We start from the raw sequence: 27,739 nt of genomic DNA on the forward strand, positions 1-27,739 counted from the left end.
ACGAAACCAAGCGTTTATTCCTTACTCACGAAACAATAAGTCTTTCTATAGCAACACCCGCTGCACCCGCATCTACTTCAAAGGCCATACGTAGTATAGTTTAACATAGAATGCACTTGCTATCACATTTCTCGTAATCAAGAGGCAACATGGCTAGAGTACGGAAGAAGCGCAGCGAGAATAACAACAACAGCCGATGTCAATCACGCTTGATGTGCCAGAAGTCTGCGAAGCATTGGTGTCGTCTGAGTATTCTCGGCTTCTCCGCAGTGCGAATGAATCACCTATGACCACGTGATGGCCCTCGGCGAATAGGGGCGCTGAATTCCTGCAGGCGGAGCAAGCTGGCGGCGTAACTCTGCTACCCAAAAAAAGCACATTGACACGCGTAAAAGCCAATGGCGAGGACAAAGAGTTCACACAAGAACATTTTCCCAGGACAATGAAGAATATGTGGCTGCCTTTTTACAGAGTCTGATAAAGTGTAAAGATAGTCGGCGAATCTCCTATATTGGTACGAGCCATGTGCAGAGGAAAGCAACAACAATCGTTTTTGTCTCTGGTCCTTCGTTTAATTGTAGATCCCGCGTCGTCACACTGGTGGAGGTGCTGGGTAACCTTCAAGCGTGGCACTTCTTCGCGCAGCCGACCATCGAGCCTGGATTGCCACTATGCATCGAAACACCAGTGAACTCTCTTAGTTGACGTCTACTGAGCCTGGCGGCCGAGCTTAATCCCTTAGCGGAAGGTTTCAGCAATTGTCCTTCAACAACCATGGCTAGTGCAGCCCCATCGAACCACCTGACACTACAAAATTTTACGATTCCCGACTGCTCCCATGGTGAAGTATACGAAGGTGCCCAAGGGTGGCTGGACCAGTTCTAACGGTGTGCCGAATACAACCTGTAAGCCAACCTCGAAGACAAGCTTGTGAATGTCTACAACTATCTTGAGGACAATACCCAGACGGGGTACATAAACCGAGAATGAAGCTTCGCTACGTGAGACGATTCCAGCTCGACACACTTACTAGTGTCGACAGAAAGGAGAACGCGCAACGCCTCCTAGAAGCTCGCATCTATAAAGCGAACGAGAGCGTTGCTATGTTCTCTGAGGACATGGTCCGTCTTTTTCACAAGGCAGATCTCGAGATGTCAGAAGACAGGAAGCTATAGTATCTTATGCAAGGAGTGGAGAAGGAAATGTTTGCTGAGCTGGTGAGAAATCCACTGAATACAGTTGCCGATTTCACCAAAGAGGCCACTACAATTCAATAGACCCTACACCAACGGCACCACCAGCATGTCAACATGATCAACTCCTCTGTCGCGATGACTTCCATTACGGCTGCGGCAAGCCTCTGCACACCCGACAAGCCTCCGCGTGAAGTGATCAGAGAGATGACTTCTGTGATGGCTGCAGCAAGTCTCTGCAGAAGCGACAAGTCTCTACGTGAAATGATCAGAGATTCTATGAAACGAGCTTTGTTAGAAGGGTTTGATTCCACAAGTGGAACCGCAGCCGGTGTTGTCGTTTGTTGCTGACGTGGCCAGGGAAGAGGCGCGTCAAGCTTTTTGTTTCCGGCTATGGCACCGTGACTGCACCTTACTTATGCTGATGCTGTCCGATGTCGCGTCATCACTCCTCTCAAGCGGCTTGCCCCTTCTAACTTTCATAGGCAGTCAATCCTATCACTACCCACTTCATCGCCGCCACCCACACCGGCCTCGCTGACGCATATAATTTTATGTGGTCGACACCCGAACAGCGCACCATGGTTTAACAGAGAACCCCCGCTTAGCTACCAGCGCCAGAAAACTGATTTGTGGCGTACCACTGACCGTTGACTAATGTGCTATCATTGTGGCGAAGCAGGGCACGTATACCGAGTTTACCACTATCGCAATGCTCAACACTGGTAATTTCCTCCTCAGCCGGACTACGCTATGCACGAGAGTCGGAGTAGACTTATCAACAAGGCTACGTATGACGCTCGGCGTATATACAATGACGCTTCTCCGAATGGTCTGCCGCAAGAAAATACCACGCCTCGATCACGGTCTCCATCTCCGGTGCGGTACAGTTCACCAAATTGTTGCAGTTTGGCCGACTTCACTAGGGGCCGCTGCCCTAGCACACAACGGGCGGGTGACTAGGCGCAGCGACCTTCGAGGGTTGCCAATCATCAAAATTACCAACAGTCTCCGTTACACACGAACGACCAAGCGAAGACGCATAAGGCGACGATTACAACGACGATGGTGAGTAACACGACAATCGCGACGAACTTGAAGCCTACCGGTACAAGCAACTGAAGTCATGGGCGCTGACCTCACCATTTAAATTGACGGTCAAATGGCTTATGTTGATACCTGCTCATACTTTTCGATAATAAGCGAGCAACTCGCCGACATGTTAATGAAGGTAAAGACGCCTTGGTACGGATTCAATACAAGAAATAACGGAGGCCAGTTCATGACACCAATTGAAAAGTGCACGGCCCGACTCGTAATCGCTGGTTTACTATTCATTGCCCCCTTCGTCATTTTTCGTGAATGTCGTAAAGAGGCCACGCCATTTCAAGGGCGGGAAGACATCGATGTCGTAGAAGATTTTTGTGCGCAGATCGCCAACCTAGCCACTCGTCCAGATTCTCTAGTGAGAGGTGACATCCCCTGTTCCCGTGACTACCACATGGACCTCCCTTTTACAATGGATAAGCTCGACATGGCCCTAGCTCTCTGCAGGCGTTCAACTTCTCAGGGCCCAGATGGTATGCCATACCGAGCCTCGTGCAACCTTGAGGAAGGTGCAAGGAGAGAAATGTGGAGCATTTAACAACATCTCGTGGCAGGATGGCAATCTTCCTGACGACTGGAATGTACGCCGTATGTTACCCATCTTGAAGCACGGCAAATCTGCACTCAAACTCCCCTCATACCGCCCCATAGCACTGGACAGCTGCGTAGGGAAGATACTGGAACGGATGACACTGACCACCTGGAGTGGTATCATGAATACTACAAGATTGATCTGAATCCCATGGCTGGTTTCTGATGCGACCGCTCTACCATTAACAATGTCTTGATCTAGTTTCGTACATTCAGCACGAAAGATCCCGTAAGCGACTATCTACACCTTTGTTTCTAGACGTAAAAGGCAGGTATGATAATGTACTACATGAAGCCACTTTGGGTGCTCTTGTGGGAGTTGGCCTTGGTGGTCGAGTCCTTTGGTAAATTTTGAGTTACCTGGCTGCGAAATCATTCCTTGTGTTAACAGAAGAGGGCCCAACTGAGCGACGTTATACTTCCAGGGTTGTTTCTCAAGGCAGAGTTCATAGCGTGACGCTATTCAATCCTGCAATAATTCGCCTTGCTAAATACTTGCCAAGTACCATTAAAATCTCAGCATACGCAGACGACATCTCTGTCTGGACTTCGGCAGTCACATGGCCTCAGATACGTCCTGGCTTCAAAATGCAGCGACTGCGATCCAACTACTTGTTAAAACAAGATCTCAGCATATCACTAGAAAAATGCGCGCTGTTTGGCCGCCGCTCACAAAGCAACGACCCCTTATGTCATCTTAATCTTTGGGTGACGCATTTTTTGTCCCAGAACCCACCGGTTCCTGGGCACCATTATTGATAGCGGCCTCTGTTGGAGTCCGCTGTGGCCTATATAAAGAAGTGCCTGACCGCCGTTTCCCAATAGTTCAAGTTCCTGGCAGGAAAGATGTGGGGGATGTCAGTAGACGCAATGATGGAACTCTACAGAGCCCTGTTTCTCAGTTTGCTGAGATATAGCTTGCCTGTGCTTAACAATAATTGAAAGACCAATGTTCGTGTTCTACAGGCAGTACAAGCCCAAGCACTGAGAGTGTGCCTTGATCTGCCCAGATGTACGGCAACAGAGGCAACAATTGCAATTGCTGGTGACTATCCGATACAAACGACATCACTGTAGAAGTCCTGAGAACGCACAGCAGACACTTCGCACGTGCTCCCTGTCATCACCTTGCATTGTTGCCATCAAAGAGGCGCCAAGCATCGTTCGCTAAAATGATTGTGAAGTACAACGAGAAACTTCCCTCGGGCATCCCTCCTGCATCTCAACCAGCGGTAACCTCTTGGTGTCTTATTCGACCCCCATGGCATCTTAGTTTCTTTGTACACGCTTTAACTTTTTATTATGGGTTCACCGAAACCGGTACTTTAATGTTTTTGTCATTTCATTCAAGTATTGTTAAACGAGGCACTGTGACGTCATAATATGAACGGCATAGGGAAAAACTTGCTCACATAACATGAGCAGTAGTTTCCAGCTGCAAATCGATTGCCTAAAGGCGCGTTCACACTGAGCATTCCGGCCATCGAAAGTTCACTGATTCGGCGGTCGCCTAGATCCATTCTCCTAGAACCATCGAGAGGGCCCTCTCTGCGCTGATTGCTCAACGACCGATTTTTGCGGCGTCTGCCACCAAATCAGTCACCGAGGACCAATAGGAGTGGTAGTCAAGTAATTTCGAAAATGGTGGCCACGTCCTACTCACTTGTCATGTCGCAGTGCACGTAACTGAATGTTGTAACCTATGGGAGTTAAACCATCTGCGCCTACTTGGCATTTCTATTTCGTTAAAGAGGTGACCGAGCTTGTCGTGGACGTGACCGAGCTTCTAGCGGTCTCGCAGTGCAAAATGAACGTACCAGCACCGCTGGCGTTGGTGGTTTTCTCGGCTCTTCATTTACTACAATGCAGCCACCTGCCAGCAAAGTAAGCAGTACTGCTTCTTCTTGCTTCCTGTGTACAAAAATCATCAAGGCCACCGGATAGCGTAGTAGCGTTTGCGAGCCGTGACAACAACCGGCTGACAGCGCTTAAATTCCGCGTTCGCCCAATTTTTGGATGGTATGTTCGGTGGCGCGGCGGGCGCGTCCAGTGCGAATGACGCCGTGTTTCGCCGGCAGGAGAACTTAGCTCACTGTGTAGGAAGGCAAAGCAACGCATGGTGGCACTGCGACTCTGGATAGCAGCGTTATGTTTCGTAGAAAAGTAAAATTTGGAGATGTATATCGCGTGTTTTCTCTTTTCGCCAATGCGCTGCCGCTCGCTCGTGCTGAGAGTGCGCGCTGTGTTAGAGTGAGCTCACAATGTACCGCCTGCGGTGCTGCTTCATAAAGATATCTGAGCTGGAGAAGCATTTCCGAAAATCGAAGCTAACAAAAGGAGTATAGCTCGTTATAGTCAAGTTTATGATGTGGAGCAGACGACAGAAGACGAGGACGCCCAAGTCGCCGCGAAATGCATTTCTAATGTCATCCGTGATAACACCGTGTACGATGTATGCCTTGAGGTAATCTCATTCTGCCGACATGAAGCCGCGTACTCTATTAATGTGCTGTGCTGACGTTTATGGAAATGTTGTAATTGTTGTTTTGATGTAATGTCTAGCAGTAGCAGCCGTGTACTGTATAGTGCAAACGTTTGCGGCATGCTAAAAGGATAATTAAAAGCAAACGTTATATGGTCACCTCGTTAAAATGTCCAAAAAGTTTTAGAGTCATGTCCTCCATGCCGTGGGAGCATAACCCGCTGACGTCGCCGCGAAACATGTTGCTGAAGTTTAACCACAACAAGTGAAGTCGAAGTGCTCGCCTCGTTTTCTTTTTTTTCTTGCTCTATCATTCGTGAACGCGGCTGTTCTCGCCGGCTGTGACTCGATGGGGAGCTGGCACAGCTTTACACGTGGAAAGCGTCCCTTGGTGTTGTCTGCACTGTTGTGGCAGCCCACAATGTAACAATACTTTGGACCTCACTGACGCTTCTGTGGGGCCGCTTTTTTGATCATGGAAAGGCAACTTCGCACAGAAAGCGTCTTGTTTTAGCGCGCCAAGCCGACGACACAGCTACAGCGCCAAGTTCCCCACACCGACTGCAAAACGCGATGCGCGCGTGTCGCACGCGCTCCCGTTTCGGCGAAACACTTTCTCGCCTACGGCCTCTTCTGCGTCTCTCCTCACGTTTGCCGAGCTCGCCGCCGGAGCCCTCAACTTCGGCGTCTCTCAAGATCATATATTAATTTTGGGACGTCAATTGCCAGATATTCTTAATATATTAGTCTGCAGTGACCACAGAAAATTTCGATCAGCATCAAGTCGCTTGCTTTGTAAGTTGTTGGGTAGCATATAAAGGCAATTTTTTCCTTTGTTGTGGCCACGTGTACATCTGCTAGACAGGTCGATATGTTAACACGCGTGTCCGCAAGTATAGAGCTTGATTTAATAAAGCCATCTCATCATGCCTCGCTAGGCCAGTCATGGTAATGTGATTCAGTATTGAAACCACAGTAGCTTTGTACAATCAACCTAATCAGACAAAGCGTGAAATGGTGGAAACATATCATGTCACAAATAACGCCACACTTTGTGAAAGTGGACCTTCGCGGTTGTTACAAGTAATTCGACTGTATTAATAGACTGCAAAGACGCGTCTTTGTTGTTTGACTTTTCGTGCCTCTTTACGAGACGCACGCTGCACCCTCAGTGTTGTGTATATTGTTTTCCGCACTTGCAAGAAACTTTCAGCTGTGAGTGAGAGATGGTGTGTGTGTATACGCTTCCTTGTTCAGCTTTTTTTTTGCTCTACGTACTATTCCAACTTGTTGCTATGCCAATGAAGGTGAGTAGATGCTTACCGTTTCTTACATATATGTTGCGAGCGACGCACACATTGTCCAGTGAACGTTATTTTATTAAGTTCCCGTCATACTTTCTATAGTACTCTTCGAAATATCAGAACATCACATTCCACTTGTCGAGAGTGTCAATACACACTGGTTGCAAATACATCCGCGAATTTAAGATCGTTCATGTGCTTCATAGGCAACCAAGTTGTATCTTTTTCATTTCTTTTTTTTTGCCGTGAAGCACCGCCATAAACGATAAAAAAAAGAAGGGGAAGGGAGTTGACGCATCTGAATCACTCAACGGATCCTACAGCGGAACCAATGGAAATAGTCGAGAAGCCCTCACAGATAAAGACTGCAAATCGTGATTGACCTTCGCAGTAATATGTTGTACCTTGCCAAATTCACGGTGTCATGGAATGGCGCAAGCGGAAAGGTATAAAGTGTTAGGCCCGCGCCCTCGTCACGGTGGCAGCTTTGCCGTACCAACTCTTCCCGTGAGCGCTTGCGCATGCGTTGGTGGCGCTGGTGTGCTTAAAAATGGTCTATCCATGAGCCATGTCGTCAGCAGCCGAGGTATCCGACCTGACCAGTTGAACTGACTGCCGTGGCGAATATTCCAACCCCGTCGAATGAAAAGTCAGTTCGGTGTTTTTGGGACTATTTGCCTAATAACAACAAGTTATTACCAATTTTTCACGCATTGCATAGCCATTGACTGAGCTCACTAGAGAAGGTCATCGGTTCTCATGTGGGGCAAATACAAAGAACGGGCATTTCACAAGTTTCATAGGCGCATGCAAACGCCTCCTGCCCTTGCTCACTTCGATGAAGACGCGCTGACCATAATGCACACAGAGCTAGTGTTGTGGGTCTCGGAGCATTACAGTGGCAGCATTACAGCGAAAAGGTGATCGCTTATGCCAGAAAAACGCTGTCTTAAAAATAAGCGAAGTACATGACGATCGAGAAAGGATGTCTTGCAAAGACTGAGCAGTCAAAAAATTTTGTCTGTATTTGTACGGTCGCTCGTTCACAGTTTTGAGCGATCACCCTTTATTCTGCTGGGTACTGAACTTGAAAGATCCATCCGGCCGTTTCGCAGGCTGAAGTCTCCGGCTCTAAGAAGAGCACCACTTCACCGTTGCCTACAAATCGCGTAGACAACACGCTGATGCCGGCTGTCTTTTTTCGGTCTCCCGTTGAAGCGACGGAGCACGACGACGACGACATGGTCATTTTCGGCGTTGTGGACACTGCCGCCTTTTCACGCCAGCAGCGGGAGGACGAGGAACTGCTGCCACTGATTTGTTACTTCGAATGACAAACCAATAGCGTGCCAAAATTATTTGCAACAGGGCTAGCGTTATACTGTTTGCGAAATGACGTACTTTAAAGAAAGAACTTCTCACCTGCGGTAGCAGCTACTTACTCGTCAATCCATCATCACTTCGACGTGATATCCTCTACGCCTGCCAAAACGAGGCGACCACTGGTTACATTGGCTACACCAAGATGTTGACAAGGATTAGGCGGAATTACTACTGGCAAAAACTTGGCACGGTCGTGCTAAACTAAGTGCAGACGTGTTTGGACTGAGAGCGGCGCAAACAACCACCCTTCAAGTCAGCCGGCCTGTTGCAGCCTGCTCAGATGCAGACAACCCCATTTGCACAAATCGGTATGGACTTTTTAGGTCCCTTTGCACCATATACCGCCGGAAACAGATGGATAATCGTCGTTAGATTACTTCACCCGATACGCAGAAACAGGCGCTCTTCGACAGGAAACAGCAGCTGAAGTAGCGCGATTTTTTGTCAAAGCCATCGTCCTAATGCACGCTGCTGACGCAGTAATTATCACCGACAGAGGTACTGCGTTCATGGCTGAGCTCTTGGACATTCATTTTGCTACTAAGGGTTACTGTTCGCAGGAAGAAAACGGCATATTCTCTCCAGACCAATGGGCTGACTGAACGTGTCAACAGGACCCTGGCTGATATTATCAGCATGTAGAAAGATGTATAAGTGTATAACACATTAACTGGGACGACATCCTACCCTACGCCATATTTGCGTACAACACGGCTCGTCAGAAGACCAATCAAATGACGCCATTCAGTTTCGTTTATGGCCGCGATGTCACAACTTTAAACAGAATGCTCTCCCATGAAAACAAGGCCTATTTGAAGGAAAATACAGTTTTGTAGCGTTAGCTACACTGGCCTCGCTGAGCCAATTTCGCGTGGCACTGGTCTGCGCATGCGTAATGATACTCCACCACTGCCGCGCGTGGCTCGCCACCAGTGTGCGCGCAATTCGATGCGCCGCGCCGACGATCAGTGGCGTAGCGCACCGGAGCTGGCACCTCCTTCGCACTCGGCCGCGGCCGCACGCGACTGGTCGCCGCCAGTGTGCGCTTTCCAGAGGAGTGCCGTCATAGCCTTGGTAGATGTATGGACGCCAACGTGCGCGCCCTCACTGTGCGGTCGACATCTGACCCTGCGCGGAAGCCGCTTGATAGCGCCTCTGACTGGCGTTTGCCACTGTGGTATAGCCATGGAGAAGGAGAGTGCAAATGCTGCTCAAGGTGCAGTCTAGAGGAGAAGCTTAGCTCATTGGATCCCGAAGTAGTTGCCCGGCAAAATAAATATACATGTGCCACAGAATACGTACGTATACCGTGTGTGTGTCATTGGAACAGCTGTAAGCATGATATCTGGAAAGCTAAGAATAATCAGCTGAACCTTTGATAACGCTACGTATATCCTGGCATAGCTGATTTATCCTGGCATATATATCCTGGTATAGCCACTGCCATTTTTTACGCAGCGAGCAGAAGAGCTCAGCAACTTGCCCGGTTGCGGATAATGGATCAACGGGATAGTGACGCCCGGCACTACAATCTTCGGCACCACAGACACGTCACATATAACGTGGGCAATAAAATCTGGGTCTGAACACTCACTCGTTGCCATGGCCTTTCTGGAAAACTGTTTGGGGATGCGTCGGACCTTACAAAGTTCTGCAAGGCATCAGTGAAGTCAATTACGAGGTTCTTGCCGACAGCACTCAAAGTTCAAAGGGTAAAAGACATTCGCCAGAAATTGATCATGTGCTTCGGAGAAAGTGATACCTTCAATGACCACAGTTTTATTTCTGCTTAAGAGCCTGCATCATCGGGACGATATTTTTTGAAGGACGTGTAATGTCGCACGTAGGCGCCAGTGGCGAAGATACAGAGGCAGCGCGAGATCATTTGGTTAGGATGAGGATGAAAAAGACGTGGCTGCCTTTTTGCAGAATATGATAAAGTCTCTTCGTCAATCGTCCTCCGTTTAATCGTCGATCTCGTGTTCTAAGAATGTACAGTAACTCTGACGACCTTTGTGACGGTGCGCCATTTGTTAAGCATTACTAGAATCGCCGTCTTGAGCGTCGCCTCAAGTATACTCCGGCAACAGTGGCGTACACGCCGGCTGCAGGACATGACCACCTTGAAAAGCGCAAGCATTAGAAGCTTAGCAAGGATGCTCTTGAAAGTAAATATCTGCTTGTGTTCATAGTTGTGCATAATAAATGCGAAGATTCTTATGACCATCTTACTTCGAGCTCAATATGATGTCCGTGCGACTTGACCACCCACTGCATATACGCGTCCATCCCCCTCTCTCGCCTCGCAGCGCTGACACAGGCAGCTTCTGCTAGTGAGCTTCTTCATTGAAATTACCGACTGCTTACACTGCACGACAATTCACTGCCCAGCATGCATATGGAGCATGACCTTACAGGTAATGCCGGTGGCAGATGTCTCTTGTGGCTCGTTGAGCAATAAAAATTCGCAACTTGCGCGTTAACTAAGAGCGCCCTTTAGGCCTATGTTCCCAATCGGAGTGTTCTGTCTCTCATTACCCATAAGCAGCGATTGGCATGCTACAGTAGGAAGCAGTGGTCCATAACTGCGTGCTTTGCGCCTCCCCCGTTTTTTCTCGTGCACAACTCTGTGATGACCGCCAGTTTCAACGCCGCCTCCAGCGTGAGGGTAAGTGTCTGCTGCTTCGCATCTACACATGGTTCTCTTCAGCGAGAGATGCTTATGAAATCTCAATAAAAAGCAAACGCACCCTATAGCTAGTAATGTAAACTTTAACTTATTATTTAAGAGAACGCGCACAGCTAAACTTATCCCTCCTGATAGTACACTCGCTACACCATCTGCATTCCGTCCCGCGGTTTTCGGCGGGCGCATTTTATGGTTTTTCTAAACTAAGCGAAGAGGGACACTTTTTTTACTTCGATTCTTGTAGTATGCAGCTGCCGCGATCAACTTCAAAAATGCCGCACGGCTCGATCTAGGCCGGAACTTATAAAAAAACAGTCTAGAGTTTCTCAATTGACACAGAAAACAAGTAGAATATAACGTCGCAGCGAGCACTGACTGTACAACAGCTGTTACTCTTGGCGTTTAGGTCCTTGCACGCCAAGCTGCTTAACATTATTAGGCTGAGCCAGTTCGAGAACCTCTCAAAAATATTGAACGTCACTATATTACGGCTAGTGTTACTCTTCAGGTACTGCCAAAATAAGGGTGGTTTAGCATTTTTGGGGAGAACTAATGTCAATCGCTTGCAGCTATGCAACGTTTCTGAGCTCACCAAGTGTTATCTAATAATGAGACCGGATAATAGGCATATGCCTTTTTCGTTTCTTGCGTTCCTATCATGCCATTTTGACATAGGAGCACAAATAAGAGGGTAATAAGAGCTTTAATAGTGGTTTTATAGTGCCTATAAATGCCTATTTTGTACGTTGGTGCGTAATTTTCTATAACTGCCTATAAATTCCTGTTTTCAAAATCAGTGCGCATACAAACGCTATTTAACCTCATGTTTTGGTTTCATGTACCGCCGGTGTTCAGTATTCATGTTTCGTGGCAAAGTTGAGCTTTCAAAAGACTGTGGGGTGCAGCTTTTGCACCATCTCATAAGTTATTTTCAGCACTGTCAAGCCTATAATGCCTTTTAGCCAATAGAAAAATCAATTAGCCTACACATGTATTCATTCGCGTCGCGTCATCTGCTCGGCATCTCTCCGCCGTTTCCTCGCTTGCGTAGGGAGATGTAGGTGCTTCTGTGCAGCAGTGGGACGATGAAGAACGAATGCGAAACCGTGAAGTGTCATCAGAAAAAAGTAAAGTGTAGATGATAGAATGATATTCTTCATGAGGTTTTGTTTTATTTGTCATTTACTCTGAAATGAAGCTACACTAAGTCGCCTAAGAATTTTAGCTTAGACTGTGGAAGTTGTTGGGTGCCATACGAAAGGCTCATTACAGTTTAGTTCATTACAAGCTGCGAAAGCATGATGTGAGTCGGTGATCTTGAAAGCTTGGCCACCTACTCGATGTATACTTCGCAAGCCCTATTCCTTCCCTGCCCTAGTCGGTATAGGAGCGACTCCGAGTTGGAAGATCACATGACGGGGATGCATCAGCACGTCACACGCGCGTAAAGTACATTCGCATGACATGACCATCCCAGGCCGTGCACGCAAGTGGCGTTCTGTATAACCTTTCCGTCCTTCCTAATTTATTCCTCTCGCTCATGTTGTTCCGATGTTCTCTGTATTGTACTGCCGGTTTCTATGAAGTGAATCCCCCTATGCACGCACGTTTGGAGGGGCTGGCGTAGATCACGTATCCTTACCACCATACACCACATCGCACCGTTGCAACCCTTCTAAGGAACGATGCACCAAAAACACGCCAAGCGTTGTTGAACCTGGAACCGGCACGATGTGAGAACGGTGAGAACACTGATGCAAATGAAATGGAGGCAGCTTATTCTCACATGTCACTCGATGGGAAGTTAAAAAAAACAACAACGTGCATATATCCCGTCTGTGTGTTTTAATATTTCTGTCAACCTTCATACTTCTAATCAGGCAACAGATCCACAAATTACGGACGTCTTCTTGAATAGTTCTCGTGTCTGACGTACTGCTTTGGCGCACACAGGACCATTTCGTCACCTCCACCATGTTGGAGCGCACGCCCGCGAGGTGAATGTCAAAAGGTTTTCAGCTTGGCATTTCACCTCTTTATAGCTCGCGTAGCACTGCAAATCTTGACAGATGCGATTGCGAGTGCCCAGTGCATTACTCTTCGCTTCTCAAACTTTTGAAGCCTGCTTAAGGGCACTTTTAGGTGTTCACAGCCAGAAGAAAAATTGAGCCTGTGCAGTTAGACCAAGTTGATACGAGGCAAGAAGATGTGGCTGGCCTATTGCACTCCGGTCATTTCTACCTGTGTAGTCATTCTCAACCATACTGAAATGAGAGGGACCCAGAAACATGTTTATTCGACGGTGGACACAACTCACCATGCTGGACTAGAATGATAGCGACCATATTCTGCAAACCCCGTGAGAAAAATACATTTCTGTGGTACACCATTGCGCCTTTGTGCCATCATAAACTGGCGCATTGCTGTGTGCTTTCTTGTCGTAGACACTGATCCCACACGTATTTATCCGAAAGTTTTAATTTCGTGAAAGCTTATTGTGCTTATACTTACAATTTAGGGAGCCTAAACAGTATTTTGCCCTCCTACTTATGGCGCCTGAAACCCGTTTTTTTTTTGCCGATATATCCGGTCTCTTGATAACTTTTGCAGTAGCTATCAAAGTGGCGTACTTTCTTTAACAAGCCTATTTTTTATTTTGGTATATACTAAAGTACTGTTCGATTTAGGTTGATGTTACCATCATTATATATGAATTGAGATCGAAAATTGAAGGTAGCAGGTGCTCCGACGGGTATGCGTCTAAGAAAAAAGACTGTGCCTTAGGTGTGCCTTAAGTGCGACCTGAGTGTCCGTATTTGTGATGCATTTTCAATAAGTGTTAGCAACAGCTATATCGAAATACAGACTGACGAAATTAAAAAAAAGAAACTAGTGTCATAGGCCTCCTTTTAAAGTTTATTCTGAATTACTAACAAGGAAGAATAACGTGATTAATGGTAAGAAGGAGGAGATATCAGCCTGGAAAGCGGGTTTGCATTCTGCTACTACTTACGGGGGTAAAGTTCACGCACAAATTCTCTCCGGTTCATTTACCAATAAAAACAGTCGTTCTTATAGATGCTTCGCAAAATGAAGTATGTGAAATTGGGATCTTCGCTTCCAATCTGGATAGGTCATTTTCTCTATGCATTCCAAATTTTGTACCAATATTTGTACCAGAAGTTTTCGCGACAATTTTAGGTCTCCGCAAATTAATAGCATCAACTAGTGCTGAGTACTTTCGTATCCTTAAATCCCTTACTTATATATATATATATATATATATATATATATATATACTTTTATTGAAAGTGGTTTACGTATGAGGGCATAAAAAATTTTTCTCGATGAAATGGTGGTTGCGCTAGCTGAGTCACCGATAAATGGTCTGGTTATTAACAAATTTCCAGCATCGAAATTTACTGTATGTGCTAGATTTAGGAGAAAAATGATGTTGGAAGCATTTTACTTGCCGTCGATAGTGAACACATTAAAATTTACACACCTAAGTCTTCATTGGAATAGTGGAATATGTCACACGCGTGCAGTCGAAGTCGTAATCACTAAGCTGCGGTGTCAAACTTTTTACCTTAATTTTAATTTACAAAGAGTGGGTCTGGCTGCTTCCATATATTATTGGTTTTCTGGAGTTCCTGAGCAACAGATCAATATTGTCACGGGGTCGTGGCGTGGCCGAAGACAGGAGACTTCGTGTTGGGATTTAACTGTTTATTTGGGCGTACCTGTGCCCGGTAAACGGAAAGTCCAAATACAGTAGTAGTCTTGCACAGATAGCAGTCTCGGACTGATAGCGGCGAACGGAGCGTCGGCCTTTGATCAACAACTCACAAGCGGCGAAGCGCGTCGGCATTTATACTCTTGCTGTCGAATGTTCTAGCATTATCGCTGGCGGTGGCGTAGGTTCCAGAACAATCTGTACCGTTCGAAAAGTGGGAGTGACCTTATCGAAATGATCTACTACAGTCCTGAGCCTTCTCGAAAACTGCAGGCGCGGTTTGCGCTGAGAATCGTGTGGTGTTTTGGGACGATAACAAAAACTTGGGAAATGGAACGTGGCATTGCCCCTCTCTGAAAAAAGGCATCGTCCCGATGCTTTAACTAAAGATGAAGGTACAATAATCATGCAAGGAAGTACAATGAATAGATTACGATACAACAATAATACAAGAAACACTGTTTCAGTTTGTTAACGTGCATGAAACGGCTTGAGGCGCGTGACATGTACGACTTCAGGTCGCGATAGTCGTCGTTGAGAGTTCGTGATGCCGTCGGGGACAACCTCGTAATCAAGTGGGCCGAGACGTCGAACCACCCTGTACGGTCCGAAGTACCGTCGCAGAAGCTTTTCCCTTAGTCCACGTCGGCGTATCGGCGTCTACACCCAAACACATTCACCAGCTGGTATTCCACGAAGCATCGTCGAAGGTTGTAACGGTGGCTTTCGGTCGTCTGTTGATAATTTATACGGAGACGCGCAAGTAGTCGGGCTTCTTCAGCGCGTTGAAGGTACTCGCTCACATTGAGGTTTTCTTCGTCGGTGACGTTGGGTAACATGGCATCGAGCGTCGTTGCCGGGCTCCTTTCGTAGACCAATTTGTATGGAGATATCTGCGTCGTCTCCTGCACCGCCATGTTGTATGCGAAGGTCACATACGGAAGAATGGCGTCCCACGTCTTGTGTTCGACATCGACATACATTGACAGCATGTCGGCGATCGTCTTGTTAAGCCGCTCGGTGAGGCCGTTGGTCTGTGGGTGGTACGCTGTCGTCCGGCGGTGGTTTGTTTGGCTGTATGCCAAGATCGCTTGAGTTAAGTCGGCAGTGAATGCCGTTCCTCTGTCGGTGATAAGGACCTCCGGGGCGCCGTGACGTAGGACGATATAACTTAGCTACCTCAGATGCACTGCCTTTTGGCAGGGCTTTTGTCTCGGCGTAGTGGGTGAGGTAGTCGGTAGCTACCACGATCCACTTGTTTCCGAAAGCCGACGTCGGGAACGGCCCCAGTAGGTCTATACCAATCTGCTGGAAAGGTCGGAAAGGTGGATCAATTGGCTGCAGAAGTCCTGCTGGCCTTGTCGGCGGTGTCTTGCGTCACTGAGAGTCCCGGCATGTCCTCACATAACGAGTGACGTCGGCGGTAAGACGTGGCCAGTAGTATCTTTCTTGTATCCTCGCGAGCATGCGAGAAACGCCGAGGTGCCCTGCCGTCGGATCGTCGTGCAGGGCCTGCAGGAGTTCTGGTCGCAGAGCTGAAGGCACCACAAGGAGGTACTTAGCTCAAAGCGGTGAAAAGGTTTTCTTTTGTAGAAGACCGTTTCGTGGAAAGAACGACGCAAGTGCGCGCTTGAATACCTTCGGGACTTCGTTGGTCCTGCCTTCGAGGTATTCTATAAGGGCCTTAAGTTCCGGGTCGGCCCGCTATCGTTCAGCGAAGTCGTCGGTAGTTATCGTTCCCAAGAAGTACTCGTCATCCGGGTCGTCGGGTAGCAGTTGGTCGACAGGCACACGAGAGAGACAGTCGGCGTCGGGGTGTTTTTTGCCGGACTTGTAAATGACAGTAATGTCATACTCTTGAAGTCTCAGGCTCCATCGTACGAGGCGACCCTAAGGGTCCTTCAAGGTGGCTAGCCAACACAAGGCGTGGTGGTCGCTCACAACTTTCAAGGGCCTGCCGTAGAGGTAGGGGCGAAATTTCGACGTAGCCCAGATGATGGCGAGGCACTCCTTTTCTGTTGTGGAATAATTTGCTTCTGCTTTGTATAGCGATCGGCTGGCGTAACTAATAACCCTTTCAAATCCGTCAGCCTTCTGCACGAGAACGGCGCCAAGACCTACGCTGCTTGCGTCAGTATGTATTTCTGTCTCGGCGAATTCGTCGAAATGGGCAAGTAAAAGAGGCGTCTGGAGGCGATGTTTAAGCTCCTGGAAAGCGTGTTCCTGTGGCATTTCCCACTTGAACTCCACGTCGGCCTTGGTAAGGTTAGTGAGAGGATCGGCGATGCGGGCGAAGTTTTTCACGAACCGCCTATAATAGGCGCACAGGCCCAGAAATTGGCGCACGGTGTTCTTGTCAGTGGGCGGCGGGAAGTCGGCGATGGCGGCTGTTTTCCGTGGATCGGGACGAACTCCAGACTTGCTGATAACGGTTCTCAGAAACAAGAGCTCCTCATACGCAAATCTGCACTTTTCTGGCTTAAGTGTGAGTCCGGACGTCTTGATGTCTTGAAGTACAGCTTCAAGGCGCCGAAGATGCTTGTCGAAACTCGAGGAAAACACTACGACGTCGTCCAAGTACACAAGGCATGTCTGCCACTTCAACCCTGCCAGTACTGTATCCATATCGCGTTGAAAAGTTGCAGACGCTGAGGAAAGGCCGAAGGGCATCACCTTAAACTCGAAGAGGCCGTCCGGTATTATAAACGCCGTCTTCCCTCGGTCTCTTTCGTCGACTTCAATTTGCCAATAGCCAGTCTTGAGGTCCATTGACGAAAAGTACTTGGCGTTATGGAGCCGATCAAATGCGTCATCTATTCGTGGGAGAGGATACACGTCCTTTCTTGTGATTTTGTTCAGGCGGCGATAATCGACGCAGAAACGTAGGGTCTCATCCTTTTTCTTCACTAACACCACGGGGGATGCCCATGGACTCTCAGACGGTTGGATAATGTCATCCCGCAGCATTTCATCAACTTGTCTCTTCATGGCCTCACGTTCTCGCGTCGAAACCCTGTACGGACTCTGACGGAGTGGTCTGGCATTTTCTTCGGTTATGATGCGATGTTTCATGATTGGGGTCTGCCGAATTTTCGATGACGACGAAAAGCAATCTTCGTATTGCAGGAGCAGGGCCATGAGCTGTTCTTGCTTATCGTTCGGAAGTCTGGGATTGACTTTGAAAGCTATGGGAGGGGCTTGGATTCTCTGAGCAGGTTCCGCAGAATCGGCGAGGGCGAAAACACTGGTGGCTTCGACAATTTCTTCGATGTATGCGACCGTTGTTCCTTTGTTCACATGTTTGTACTCATTGCTGAAATTCGTGAGCATAACCGTTGCTTTGCCTCCCCGCAGCTCTGTAATTCCTCTTGCGACGCAAATATTTCGGGTGACCAGCAGATGCTGACTGCCTTCAACGACGCCTTTCAAGTCGTGATTTAGGAGCGCCGACTGAAATAATGACGCTTGAGCGAGGCGGAATGGTGACTTGTTCTTCCAGCACATTCAAGGCATGGTGTCCTGACGGCGTGCGCGGTGGTAGTGCTTCTTCTGTGGATAACGTTATCGACTTTGTTTTTAGGTTGATGACAGCACCATGGAGGCATAAGAAGTCCATGCCAAGGATGACATCTCTCGAGCAACGCTGTAGGACTACGATGTCTGTAGGATAAATACGGCTGTTAATGGTGACTCTCGCTGTGCAGATTCCTGCAGGCGTTACGGGATGACCTCCGGCTGTGCGGATTTCAGGGCCTTTCCAAGCTGTCCTAACTTTCTTTAACTTTGCGGCGAACGACCCACTGATGACAGAATAGTCGGCTCCAGTATCGACGAGAGCACTCACACTGTGGCCGTCGATAAGGACGTCGATGTCGCTAGTTCGCCGTCTCGTATTACAGTTAGGGCGTGGCGTCGTGTCACGGCTGCGTCGGCTTGTTCCGCTGCTTCCATGTTGCGTCGTCAGGCCACCTCCGGTAAGTGAGCTTTCGCCCCCAGGGCTTTGCCTGGTTGGCATTGTGTTCCGAAAGCTCCGTCGCGGCGTCGTCGTCGTCGGAGGATCTTCGGTAGTTCGTCGCACAGCAACCGCACCTCCACCGGTTGCTGCCCTTAGTTTCCCGGATACGGGCTAGGAGACCGGCCGCGCGTTAGGCCGGAGTACTGCCGGGGGTGCGGTGACATGCGGCGGCTGGGCGACGGCGAACGGGAAGGACTTCGGGGTGTCCATTGAGTTCCTGTCAGGTAGTCGGCGATGTCACGTGGCCGTTCCCCTGGCTGCGGACGTGGTGCATCGACGGCGAAGCCACGCAGTCCCATCTGTCGGTACTGGCAACGGCGGTAAGTGTGCCCGGCTTCGTCGCAGTGGTAGCACAGTGGGCGGTGGTCAGGGGTGCGCCAAACGTCGGTTTTCCGCGGCGCACTGCGCTGGCCCGCTGGTGAACGGTAGGTCGTCGGTGGGGGTGGTGGTGGCGGTGGTGTCTGGCGACGAAAGTGCGACGGGGCGGCGTTTTAGCGTGGACGGGCAGGAGCGTTGTGGCGCACTGCAGCGGCGTAGCTCATAGTTTCTGGCTCGGGCAGTGGTGTTTGGGGAATTCGAAGTGATTGCCAAACTTCTTATCGCACAATGTCGGCGATCGAATCCACTTGAGGGTGCGCCGAAGGCAACAGTTTGCGCAGCTCTTCCCGCACGATCGCTCGGATCATTTCACGCATGTTTTCGGAGTCACTGGTTTGAGCAGCAGCGCATTCTGGAGTCAGGCGACGATTATACTGTCTGGTGCGCATGTCAAGGGTTTTTTCGATGGTGGTCGCCTCGGATACAAATTCTTGGACGGTGTTCGGTGGATTCCTCATTAGTCCCGCGAAGAGCTCCTGTTTGACCTCTCACATGAGGAAACGAACTTTCTTTTCCTCAGGCATGTCTGGGTCAGCGTGACGAAATAGGCAGGTCATCTCCTCTGTGAAAATTCCAACCTTCTCATTTGGTAGCTGAACCCGGGTCTCTAGTAGAGCAGCGGCCCTCTCTTTGCGAGCGACGCTCGCGAACGTTTGCAGAAATGTGCCACAGAAGACATCCCACGTTCGGAGCGTGGACTGACGATTCTCTAGCCAGGTCGTTGCGGTGTCTTCCAGGTAGAAATACACACGACAGAGCTTTTCTTCGTTGTCCCAGTGGTTGTGGGCGGCCACACGGTCGTATGCTTCTAGCTAAGTTTCCGGGTCTTCAAACGATGACCCATGAAACGTTGGTGGTTCCCTGGGTTGATGAATGACGATCGCGGGCTGGGACGCTCCGGTTGTCATTGTCGCTGCAGTAAACGTCATGGCCTTGGCCTTCCGCGCCTTGTCTTGTAGAAGCCCGTACTCCGGTGGGAGACCTTGCTGTCGGCGGCTTGTTCGCTGCTCTTGGTTGGCGTCGGTGTCTTCCCCGCAACGTGGGCTGGGTTCACGGCTTGACGGGGGCGTCCGGTACATGAACGAAGCAGCACCTCCACCAGATGTCACGGGGTCGTCGCGTGGCCGAAGACAGGATACTTCGGGTTGGGATTTAACTGTTTATTTGGGTGTACCTGTGCCCGGTAAACGGAAAGTCCAATTACAGCAGTAGTCTTGCACAGATAGCAGTCTCGTACTGATAGCGGCGAACGGAGCGTCGGCCTTCGATCAACAACTCACAAGCGGCGAAGCGCGTCGGCATTTATACTCTTGCTGTCGAATGTTCTAGCGTTATCGCTGCCAGTGGCGTAGGTTCCAGAAGAATCTGTACCGTTCGCAAAGTGGGAGTGACCTTATCGAAATGATCTACCACAGTCCTGTACTTTCTCGAAAACTGCAGGCGCGGTTTGCGCTGAGAATCGTGTGGTGTTTTGGGACGATAACAAAAACTTGGGAAATGGAACGTGGCAATATGTAATATATTGTAAAATATATCCTGCCTTGCACAAAATTAGAATAGATACCGTCTTCCGTTTAGTAAAATGGCAGGTAAGCACTCCAAGTGTACTTTCTTTCGGGGATTTGTTCCTAAGATTCAGTAGCGGAAAGTTGGTGATGCCTCGGAGGACTTTAATAAAGCTTCAAAGAGATTCAGACTGTAGAAGGCTTTATTACTTACAAGTTACTTGTTTCAAGATTGCTTTCTTCATTGAAATATTTATTGTTATTCAGGTATTTATTTATTTATTTATTTATACAAACAATATTTCGTAGCCTTAAAATAGCACTTTGCAAGACAAAGACGACTTACTGTTATTGCCTAATAAACATGCCATCGGCCTGATTGCAACTCCATTTATTTACAATTTTAACCTTTTCCTTACGACATCTACTTTACCTATTCAAATGCAAGTTTCAAAGGTGATCCCAGTTTTGTTTGAAAAAGTGATAAGCTTACTATTGTTAACTTGAGGTCAATATCACTGCTCCTTCTTTACTCTAAGAGATTATAAAAAGCTATTTTGACGCGTTTGTCTACTTTCATTGAGTGACATAACGTTATGACTCCATTACAACACAGATTCAGCAAAAATAGGTCAACTAAAACTGCTGGTGGCACAGAAAGCAACATATACCACGAAACTTTAAAAAAAAAGGCACCTAGTATTTGCTCTCTTTATTGACTTTGAAAAGCCTTCGACTGCTTGAATTATAAAATACTGCTTGCTAAGCTAGAAAGCTATGAGATTTGAGGAAGGCCTCCTGAACTCATAAACTTTCATTTGTCGCATCGATTTTAGTACGTTAGCTTTAACGGGCTCTCGTAAGAAATGCTGGGTCTTAACTCAAGTGTGCCGTAGAGAAGTATATTGGGGCCGTTCTTGTTTTATCTATACAATAATGGCATGGTCAACATTCATGATAACTCATTCTACGTTATATATGCCGATGACACCAACGTTTTCTTGAGCGGTGAAACCCTGACGAGTTGATAAAAAGGGCAAATAAATTCTAATTTCCTTAGAAGGCTCGTTGAAATATATATGCACCAGAAATGAACGCGGTCAAGAAAAAAGCGTCCATTTTCTGTTCTAGGGGTAGAGCTGTACCGTCTTGGAGTCTTTGACTTATGGTTCCGAAAACATAGAAATTGTACCAGCATATAAAACTCTTTGTGTTTGGTTCACAGATAAGCTTCTATGGAAGGCGCATAATAATCACGTGTGTTCATTTATCCCACGTTTTGTTGGTCTTTTGTACCGCAATAGTTACTTTCATCCAACTGATGGCAAGTTGTTGCTCTTCAAATCGTCCTTTATGTGACAAGTAAACTATTGTCAACTTGCATGGGGCACTGGCACGCATACACTCTCAAACAGCACAATATTCTGCAGAAAAGGGCTTTACGCATCGTGTACAGCTTAGCCAAAGGTCGTCCTTTCGCACAAATTTTCCAAGCTGCTGGTATACCAACGGTTTCAAAATCTTGGAACTGGCGCCTTGTTCTTCGCTATCAGTATGAAATAAAGAGCAATATTTCAGTGCGGGCCGATTTAGCAGACTTCGCTGAAATCTCTTTTTGTATCACTTACGGTTCATGAAAAAGTTTGAAACAAGAACACCACGCACATACTACGGGGCCTAGACGCTACAAATAACTCTGTCTTCTGTGTAAACATTGTAACACAAAGTTTTTTTGTATTCCATCTTCCAGGCCTGCGCTGCGTGCTTTCTTCGTGAGATAACTGAAATGTCAGTTTTGTGCTTTGTTTTTTTTAAGTTGTACTTCTTTTTTCTGAATGGGATGTAGGTGTAGTGTTCTTTCGTTGACTATGCATCAAAATAACGTATGTCTTTTTTGTGATTTTGTTTTCGTATGCCAGTTTTGGTACACTATCACTGCTTCCTCGGCTGTAACTGGCTGGGAAGCCTAGCCAAGTTTGCAGGAGCTTTTTCTTCTCATGGGCTCTACTTTCTGAAGTGGAAAATAAAATGATTGATTGATTGATTGATTGATGGATTGATTGATTGAATGTTGCGGCAAAAATCTGCTTCATGCTTTACATTCATTATTTCTAATTGTCGATTTCTCATATTTTCCCATTGATTCCTCTCATTACGTGAGAGACGTGAGCCAACAAATTGAAAGTATTTCGTTAGAACTGCCCGGTTCTTAGCTAGCCCCCCAATCGGGTGTGTGCAACAGATTCCAGGCTGTTCCTTTCTGCCCTGCTTCCTGAGCTGCCTCTGCGAGCCTTGCTTATTGTTACCGTATGGTCCTCCTTCTTCACGACCTCATGACATATAAACATCATCACAAAAAGAAACATGGCGAGATTATAAGCTAACTGTTATTGTAGTTTTATCAAATGAATTTCAGCACGCATGAATTCTGGCACTGACGCGCCAGGAATTCCTAGTGTAAAAATGCCCACAAATTTAATTAAGATGTTGTGCACCTAGTTCGAATGTATTTCGCTGGTCACAGCAAGACGCTGCATGATGGTCTGCGGTTGCATCAGAAACTGTTGCAAATTTCTTCCCGCTATACTGTAAAGGGCAGTAGTACGAAGATCGGCCTTGCTAGCAAATAGTGTGAACTCCCAAAGCTTGATGAATCAGTTTTACGATGATAACTGTTCTTGGATAATTGAACAATTGTTGCTCAATTACTTTGTTGCTAGGTTCAGGAATTTCACATTCAGAAAAATGCTTAAAGTATTTTAGTAGGCGTCTAGTAGGCTGTACATTATTATTGTATTCGGCTGCTTATGGTGAACTTTTTTTTTTCTATGGGCTACGACAGGTTGGCCATTGCAGAAGTGGCGCATGCGTGCCTGCACATCTTGAGACGAAACGACAGAAGCGATCCATCCTCCTTACAATGGGCGGCCTTGAAGTTCTAAAAAAGCTTCTGCAACGTATGAAAAACCGCAATGAGAAAAAAATACAAAATGAATAAACGCTTTATTATAAAAAAAATATGTGGCAATGTATGCATGACTCACTAAATACTTTTCAGCTAAAAGACAACGTTTGGAAAACAGCAAAGTGGCGTTAACATTTACGGCCGTTGGTAAGGCGTACTCCTAATCTAAAGTACCTTGTCGCTTGAAAAATTCACGCGACGAAAATGTCTTGTAAAGTAGAAGATTCACTCGCACTTTTCCCGTAAAATAAGCATTGATGGCAACGAAAGTGATCTTGAGAGCTGACAACAGTAGCATAGCAACCACACCATAATAACTGATTGCCGAAAATTTAGCGAGTGCAATATAGTGAGTAAGAACAAGGTTGGACCCTTCGTCATAAGAATAGGTGTAACACGAAAGAAAATCGTGTCTTAAAAATAGTTGACTTGTTTCTGTGCAATGATATAAGAATACTTACACAATGTGGCTGTTTTAACGCGGTGCACCCGCGCTGACGCTCGATCGTACATCTCCATATCAATGAATAACAGCCATCTGTGCTGTTATAATGTACATCTGTGCGTCCGTCCCTGCTTTCGTCTATGCATCTGCTCCTGCGTCCGTCCATGTGTTCATTCGCCCGTGTAGCCATACGTGCGTTCGTCCATGCATCTGTATGTGTGTCAGCTCGTCCACCTATTCAACACTCCAAGAACCACCATCGTGCATCTTTTCATCATATCATCATCATCATCATCATCGTCATCATCATCATCAGCCTGACTACGTCCACTGCAGGAAAAAGGCCTCTGCCTAGTTCCGCCAGTTAACCCGGTCCTGTGCTTGCTGCTGCCAATTTATACCCGCAAACTTCTTAATCGCATCTGCCCACCTAACCTTTTGTCTCCCCCTAACCCGCTTGCCTTCTCTGGGAATCCAGTTAGTTACCCTTAATGACCAGCGGTTATCCTGTCTACGCGCTACATGCCCGGCCCATGTCCATTTCCTCTTATTTATTTCAACTATGATATCCTTAACCCCCGTTTGTCCCCTAATCCACTCTGCTCCCTTCTTGTCTCTTAAGGTTTCACCTACCATTTTTCTTTCCATTGCTCGCTGCGTCATCCTCAATTTAAGCTGAACCCTCTTTGTAAGTCTCCAGGTTACTGCTCCGTAGCTAAGTACCGGCAAGATACAGCTGTTATATACCTTCCTCTTGAGGGATAGTGGCAATATACCTGTCATAAGTTGAGAGTGCTTGCCGAATGTGCTCCACCCCATTCTTATTCTTCTAGTTACTTCAATCTCGTGGTTAGGCTCTGCGGTCATTACCTGCCCTAAGTAGACATAGTCTTTTACAACTTCAAGTGCACTATTACCTATCTTGAAGCGCTGCTCCTTTCCGAGGTAGTTGTACATTACTTTCGTTTTCTGCAGATTAATTTTAAGACCCTCCTTTCTGCTCTCCTTGTCTAGCTCTGTAATCATGAGTTGCAATTCGTCCCCTGAGTTACTCAGCAATGCAATGTCATCGGCGAAGCGCAAGTTACTAAGGTATTCTCCATTAACTCTTATCCCTAACTGTTCCCATTCTAGGCTTCTGAAAACCTCCTACAAGCACGCGGTAAATAGCATTGGGGAGATTGTGTCCCCCTGCCGTGCACCCTTCTTGATTGGTATTCTGTTGCTTTCTATATGAAGCACTATGGTAGCAGTTGATCCCCTGTATATTTCTTCCAGAATGTTTATATATACTTCATCTACGCCCTGATTCCGCAGTGTCTGCATGACGCCTGATATTTCTACTGAATCAAATGCCTTCTCGTAATCTATGAAGGCTATGTATAGTGGTTGGTTATACTCTGAGCATTTCTCTATTACCTGATTGATAGTATGAATGTGGTCAATTGTTGAGTAGCCTGTTCGAAATCCTGCTCGTTCCTTTGGTTGATTGAATTCTAATGTTTTCTTTACTCTGTTAGCAATTACCTTTGTAAATAGCTTGTATACTACAGAGAGCAAGCTGATCGACCTGTAATTCTTCAAGTCCTTGTCATCTCCTTTCTTATGTATTAAGATGATGTTAGCGTTCTTCCAAGACTCTGGTGCCCTTCCCGTCAGGAGAAACCTCGTAAACAGGGTGGCTAGTTTTTCTAACACAATCTGTCCTCCATCTTTCAGCAGATCTGATGTTACCTGATCCTCACCAGCAGTTTTGCCTCTTTGCATGCTCTCCAAAGCTTTTCTGACTTCTTCTATTATTACTGGTGGGGTGTCATCTGGGTTACTGCTAGTTCTTATAGTATTAAGGTCGTGGTTGTCTCGGCTATTGTACAGATCTCTGTAAAAATCCTCCGCTATTTTATCATCATATATTCCTCACATAAAAACACCACCATCCAGCGGACATTCCAAGGACTGAATAAGAGGAGGCACACGCACACTTTCCTACATATTGCGCTTCGTGTCTACTCCCACCTTTAACCCCCTCAAGTTCATGGTATATACTAGATCACTGTATTCATGGCACTGCGGCCTAACGCTCACTAAACCTTTCAAAACCTAGGAGGTTACGCCCAGCGAGTATAACGTAGCACCCCTTTCTTGTCTTCTGTGCGTTGTTGAGAGAGAGAGAGAGGAAACTTTATTAGAACTTGGCCGGCAGCTTGGTCTTGGTGGCCTCAGATGGCGGCGCTGAGTCCCTGAACTCGGGCGGCATCTTCGGCCTGCCGGACAGCCCAGAGCTGGTCGTTGAGCTCCGAGCTTCTGAGCGCCGCCTCCCAGCGGCGGCGTCGCCGACGGAGAAGGTCCCCCGCGGCTCCCGCAGACGGGACGGCGGCGGGAACGAGTGAGCTCGAGGCTTCCTGTTGCCTGGTATTGGCAGCCGCCATAGGCGCATCGCGAACGGCGGCCGTTTCTCGACCATTGTTATCGGCGCATTCCCAGAGCATGTGGCGCAGCGTTGCTCTGTGCCCGCATGCTTTACATAGATCGGTAATGTGTAAGTGCGGGTAGCAGTGGCGTAAGACGACCGGGCTGGGGTAAGAGTGGGTTTGTAGTAAGCGATAGCTTACGGCATCGTGTCTGTTTAATTTGTCATGCGGTGGCGGGAACTTTCGCCTTTCCAGTCTGTAGTGTTGCGTAATATCTCGGAACGTGATGAGACGATCACCCCACGACCATTGTGGTCTGTGTTGTCGCTGCGTGTCTGTCAAAGTGTCTCGATCCGGCAGATCAGAAGCCCCGTTCTCGGGAGCGGAGGCGGCGGCCACGGAATGTGCCGCGGCTCGGCGAGTGAGACCTCGAGCCGCGGCGTGGGCCGCCTCGTTGCCCGGAAGCGGGACATCGGTGTGTGCCGGGGTCCAAAGGTGGAAGACTGTTAAATTTTGTTGTGGCGATCGCGACGCTGAGTCACCATCACCGCACATCTTAAGGATGCGGGCCGCTTCCCGCGAGACGCGGCCGCGCGCGAAGCCGCGGATTGCTGCCTGCGAGTCGCTGATTACGATCGTAGCGTTCGGCACCGTGGCGATTGCTAGGGCTATCGCGGCTTCTTCGGCCGCCTCCGTATGTCCCGTGGTCACCGTGGCGCTCGCGAGGCATTTGCCCGCACGGTCAACGACCACAGCGGCGTGTGCGTGTCTCCCGTCCCCATATCTCGCGGCATCTACGTACACAACTTCGTCGCTAGTGCCGTACTTCTTTTGAAGGTCACTAGCTCGCTGGTTACGGCGCCCGACGTGGTGCGTCGGGTGCATATTCTTAGGAAGCGGCGGAACAATTAGGCGGTCGCGAACCGAGGCAGGAACATCCGCTTTTTCTCCCTGCTGAGTGTGGTACCGGATGCCAAGTGACTCGAGGATGTGTCGACCCGTCTTAGACCCCGACAAGCGTTCGTTTTGCGAAACGACATGGGCCTCAATTAACTCGTCGAGTGAGTTGTGCAGTCCAAGTTCTAGTAACTTTTCAGTGCTCGCATTCAGTGGAACTCCAATTTCTCTCTTGAAAGCCTTTCGTATTATACATTCGATCTTGTTATTTTCTGAGCCTAGCAATTTGAGGTAGGGGGCAACGTATGTTATACGGCTTATTGCGTACGCCTGCACTAGACGGATCGCGCAGTGTTCGCGCATACCAGTACGTCTGTTCGTGATACGACGTAGGAGTCGGATCGTGTCGTCTACCGAAGGACGTAGTCTTCGCACCGTCTCACCATTATGGCCGTTTGCCTTCAGGTGTAACCTCAGAATTCTAATTTTGTCTACGTGTGGAATGGGAGTGCCATCTGCCAATAGAACGCTTATTTTGTAGCACTCCCTTTCCTCGTCGCGCGGGGTTTTGCGACCTCTACTTGTAGGTTTGTAGATTAGAAGTTCCGACTTGGTTGCCGAGCATTCGAGGCCCGTTC

At 47.8% G+C, this 27,739-nt stretch overlaps 1 protein-coding gene across 1 annotated transcript in view; it reads left to right on the forward strand.

Annotated features, from left to right (window-relative positions):
• Positions 1 to 23,401, forward strand: part of LOC142786721 (uncharacterized) — an 83,521-nt gene extending 60,120 nt beyond the window's left edge. The window contains exon 4 of the mRNA XM_075884359.1: positions 23,226 to 23,401. Within this exon, the coding sequence (XP_075740474.1) occupies positions 23,226 to 23,381 (156 nt within the window). The 3' untranslated portion in view covers positions 23,382 to 23,401. The remainder of the gene's footprint in view (positions 1 to 23,225) is intronic.
• Positions 23,402 to 27,739: the final 4,338 nt, after the last annotated feature.

The sequence above is a fragment of the Rhipicephalus microplus genome, unplaced genomic scaffold (assembly GCF_043290135.1).
Source record: "Rhipicephalus microplus isolate Deutch F79 unplaced genomic scaffold, USDA_Rmic scaffold_28, whole genome shotgun sequence".
NCBI lineage: Eukaryota > Metazoa > Arthropoda > Arachnida > Ixodida > Ixodidae > Rhipicephalus > Rhipicephalus microplus.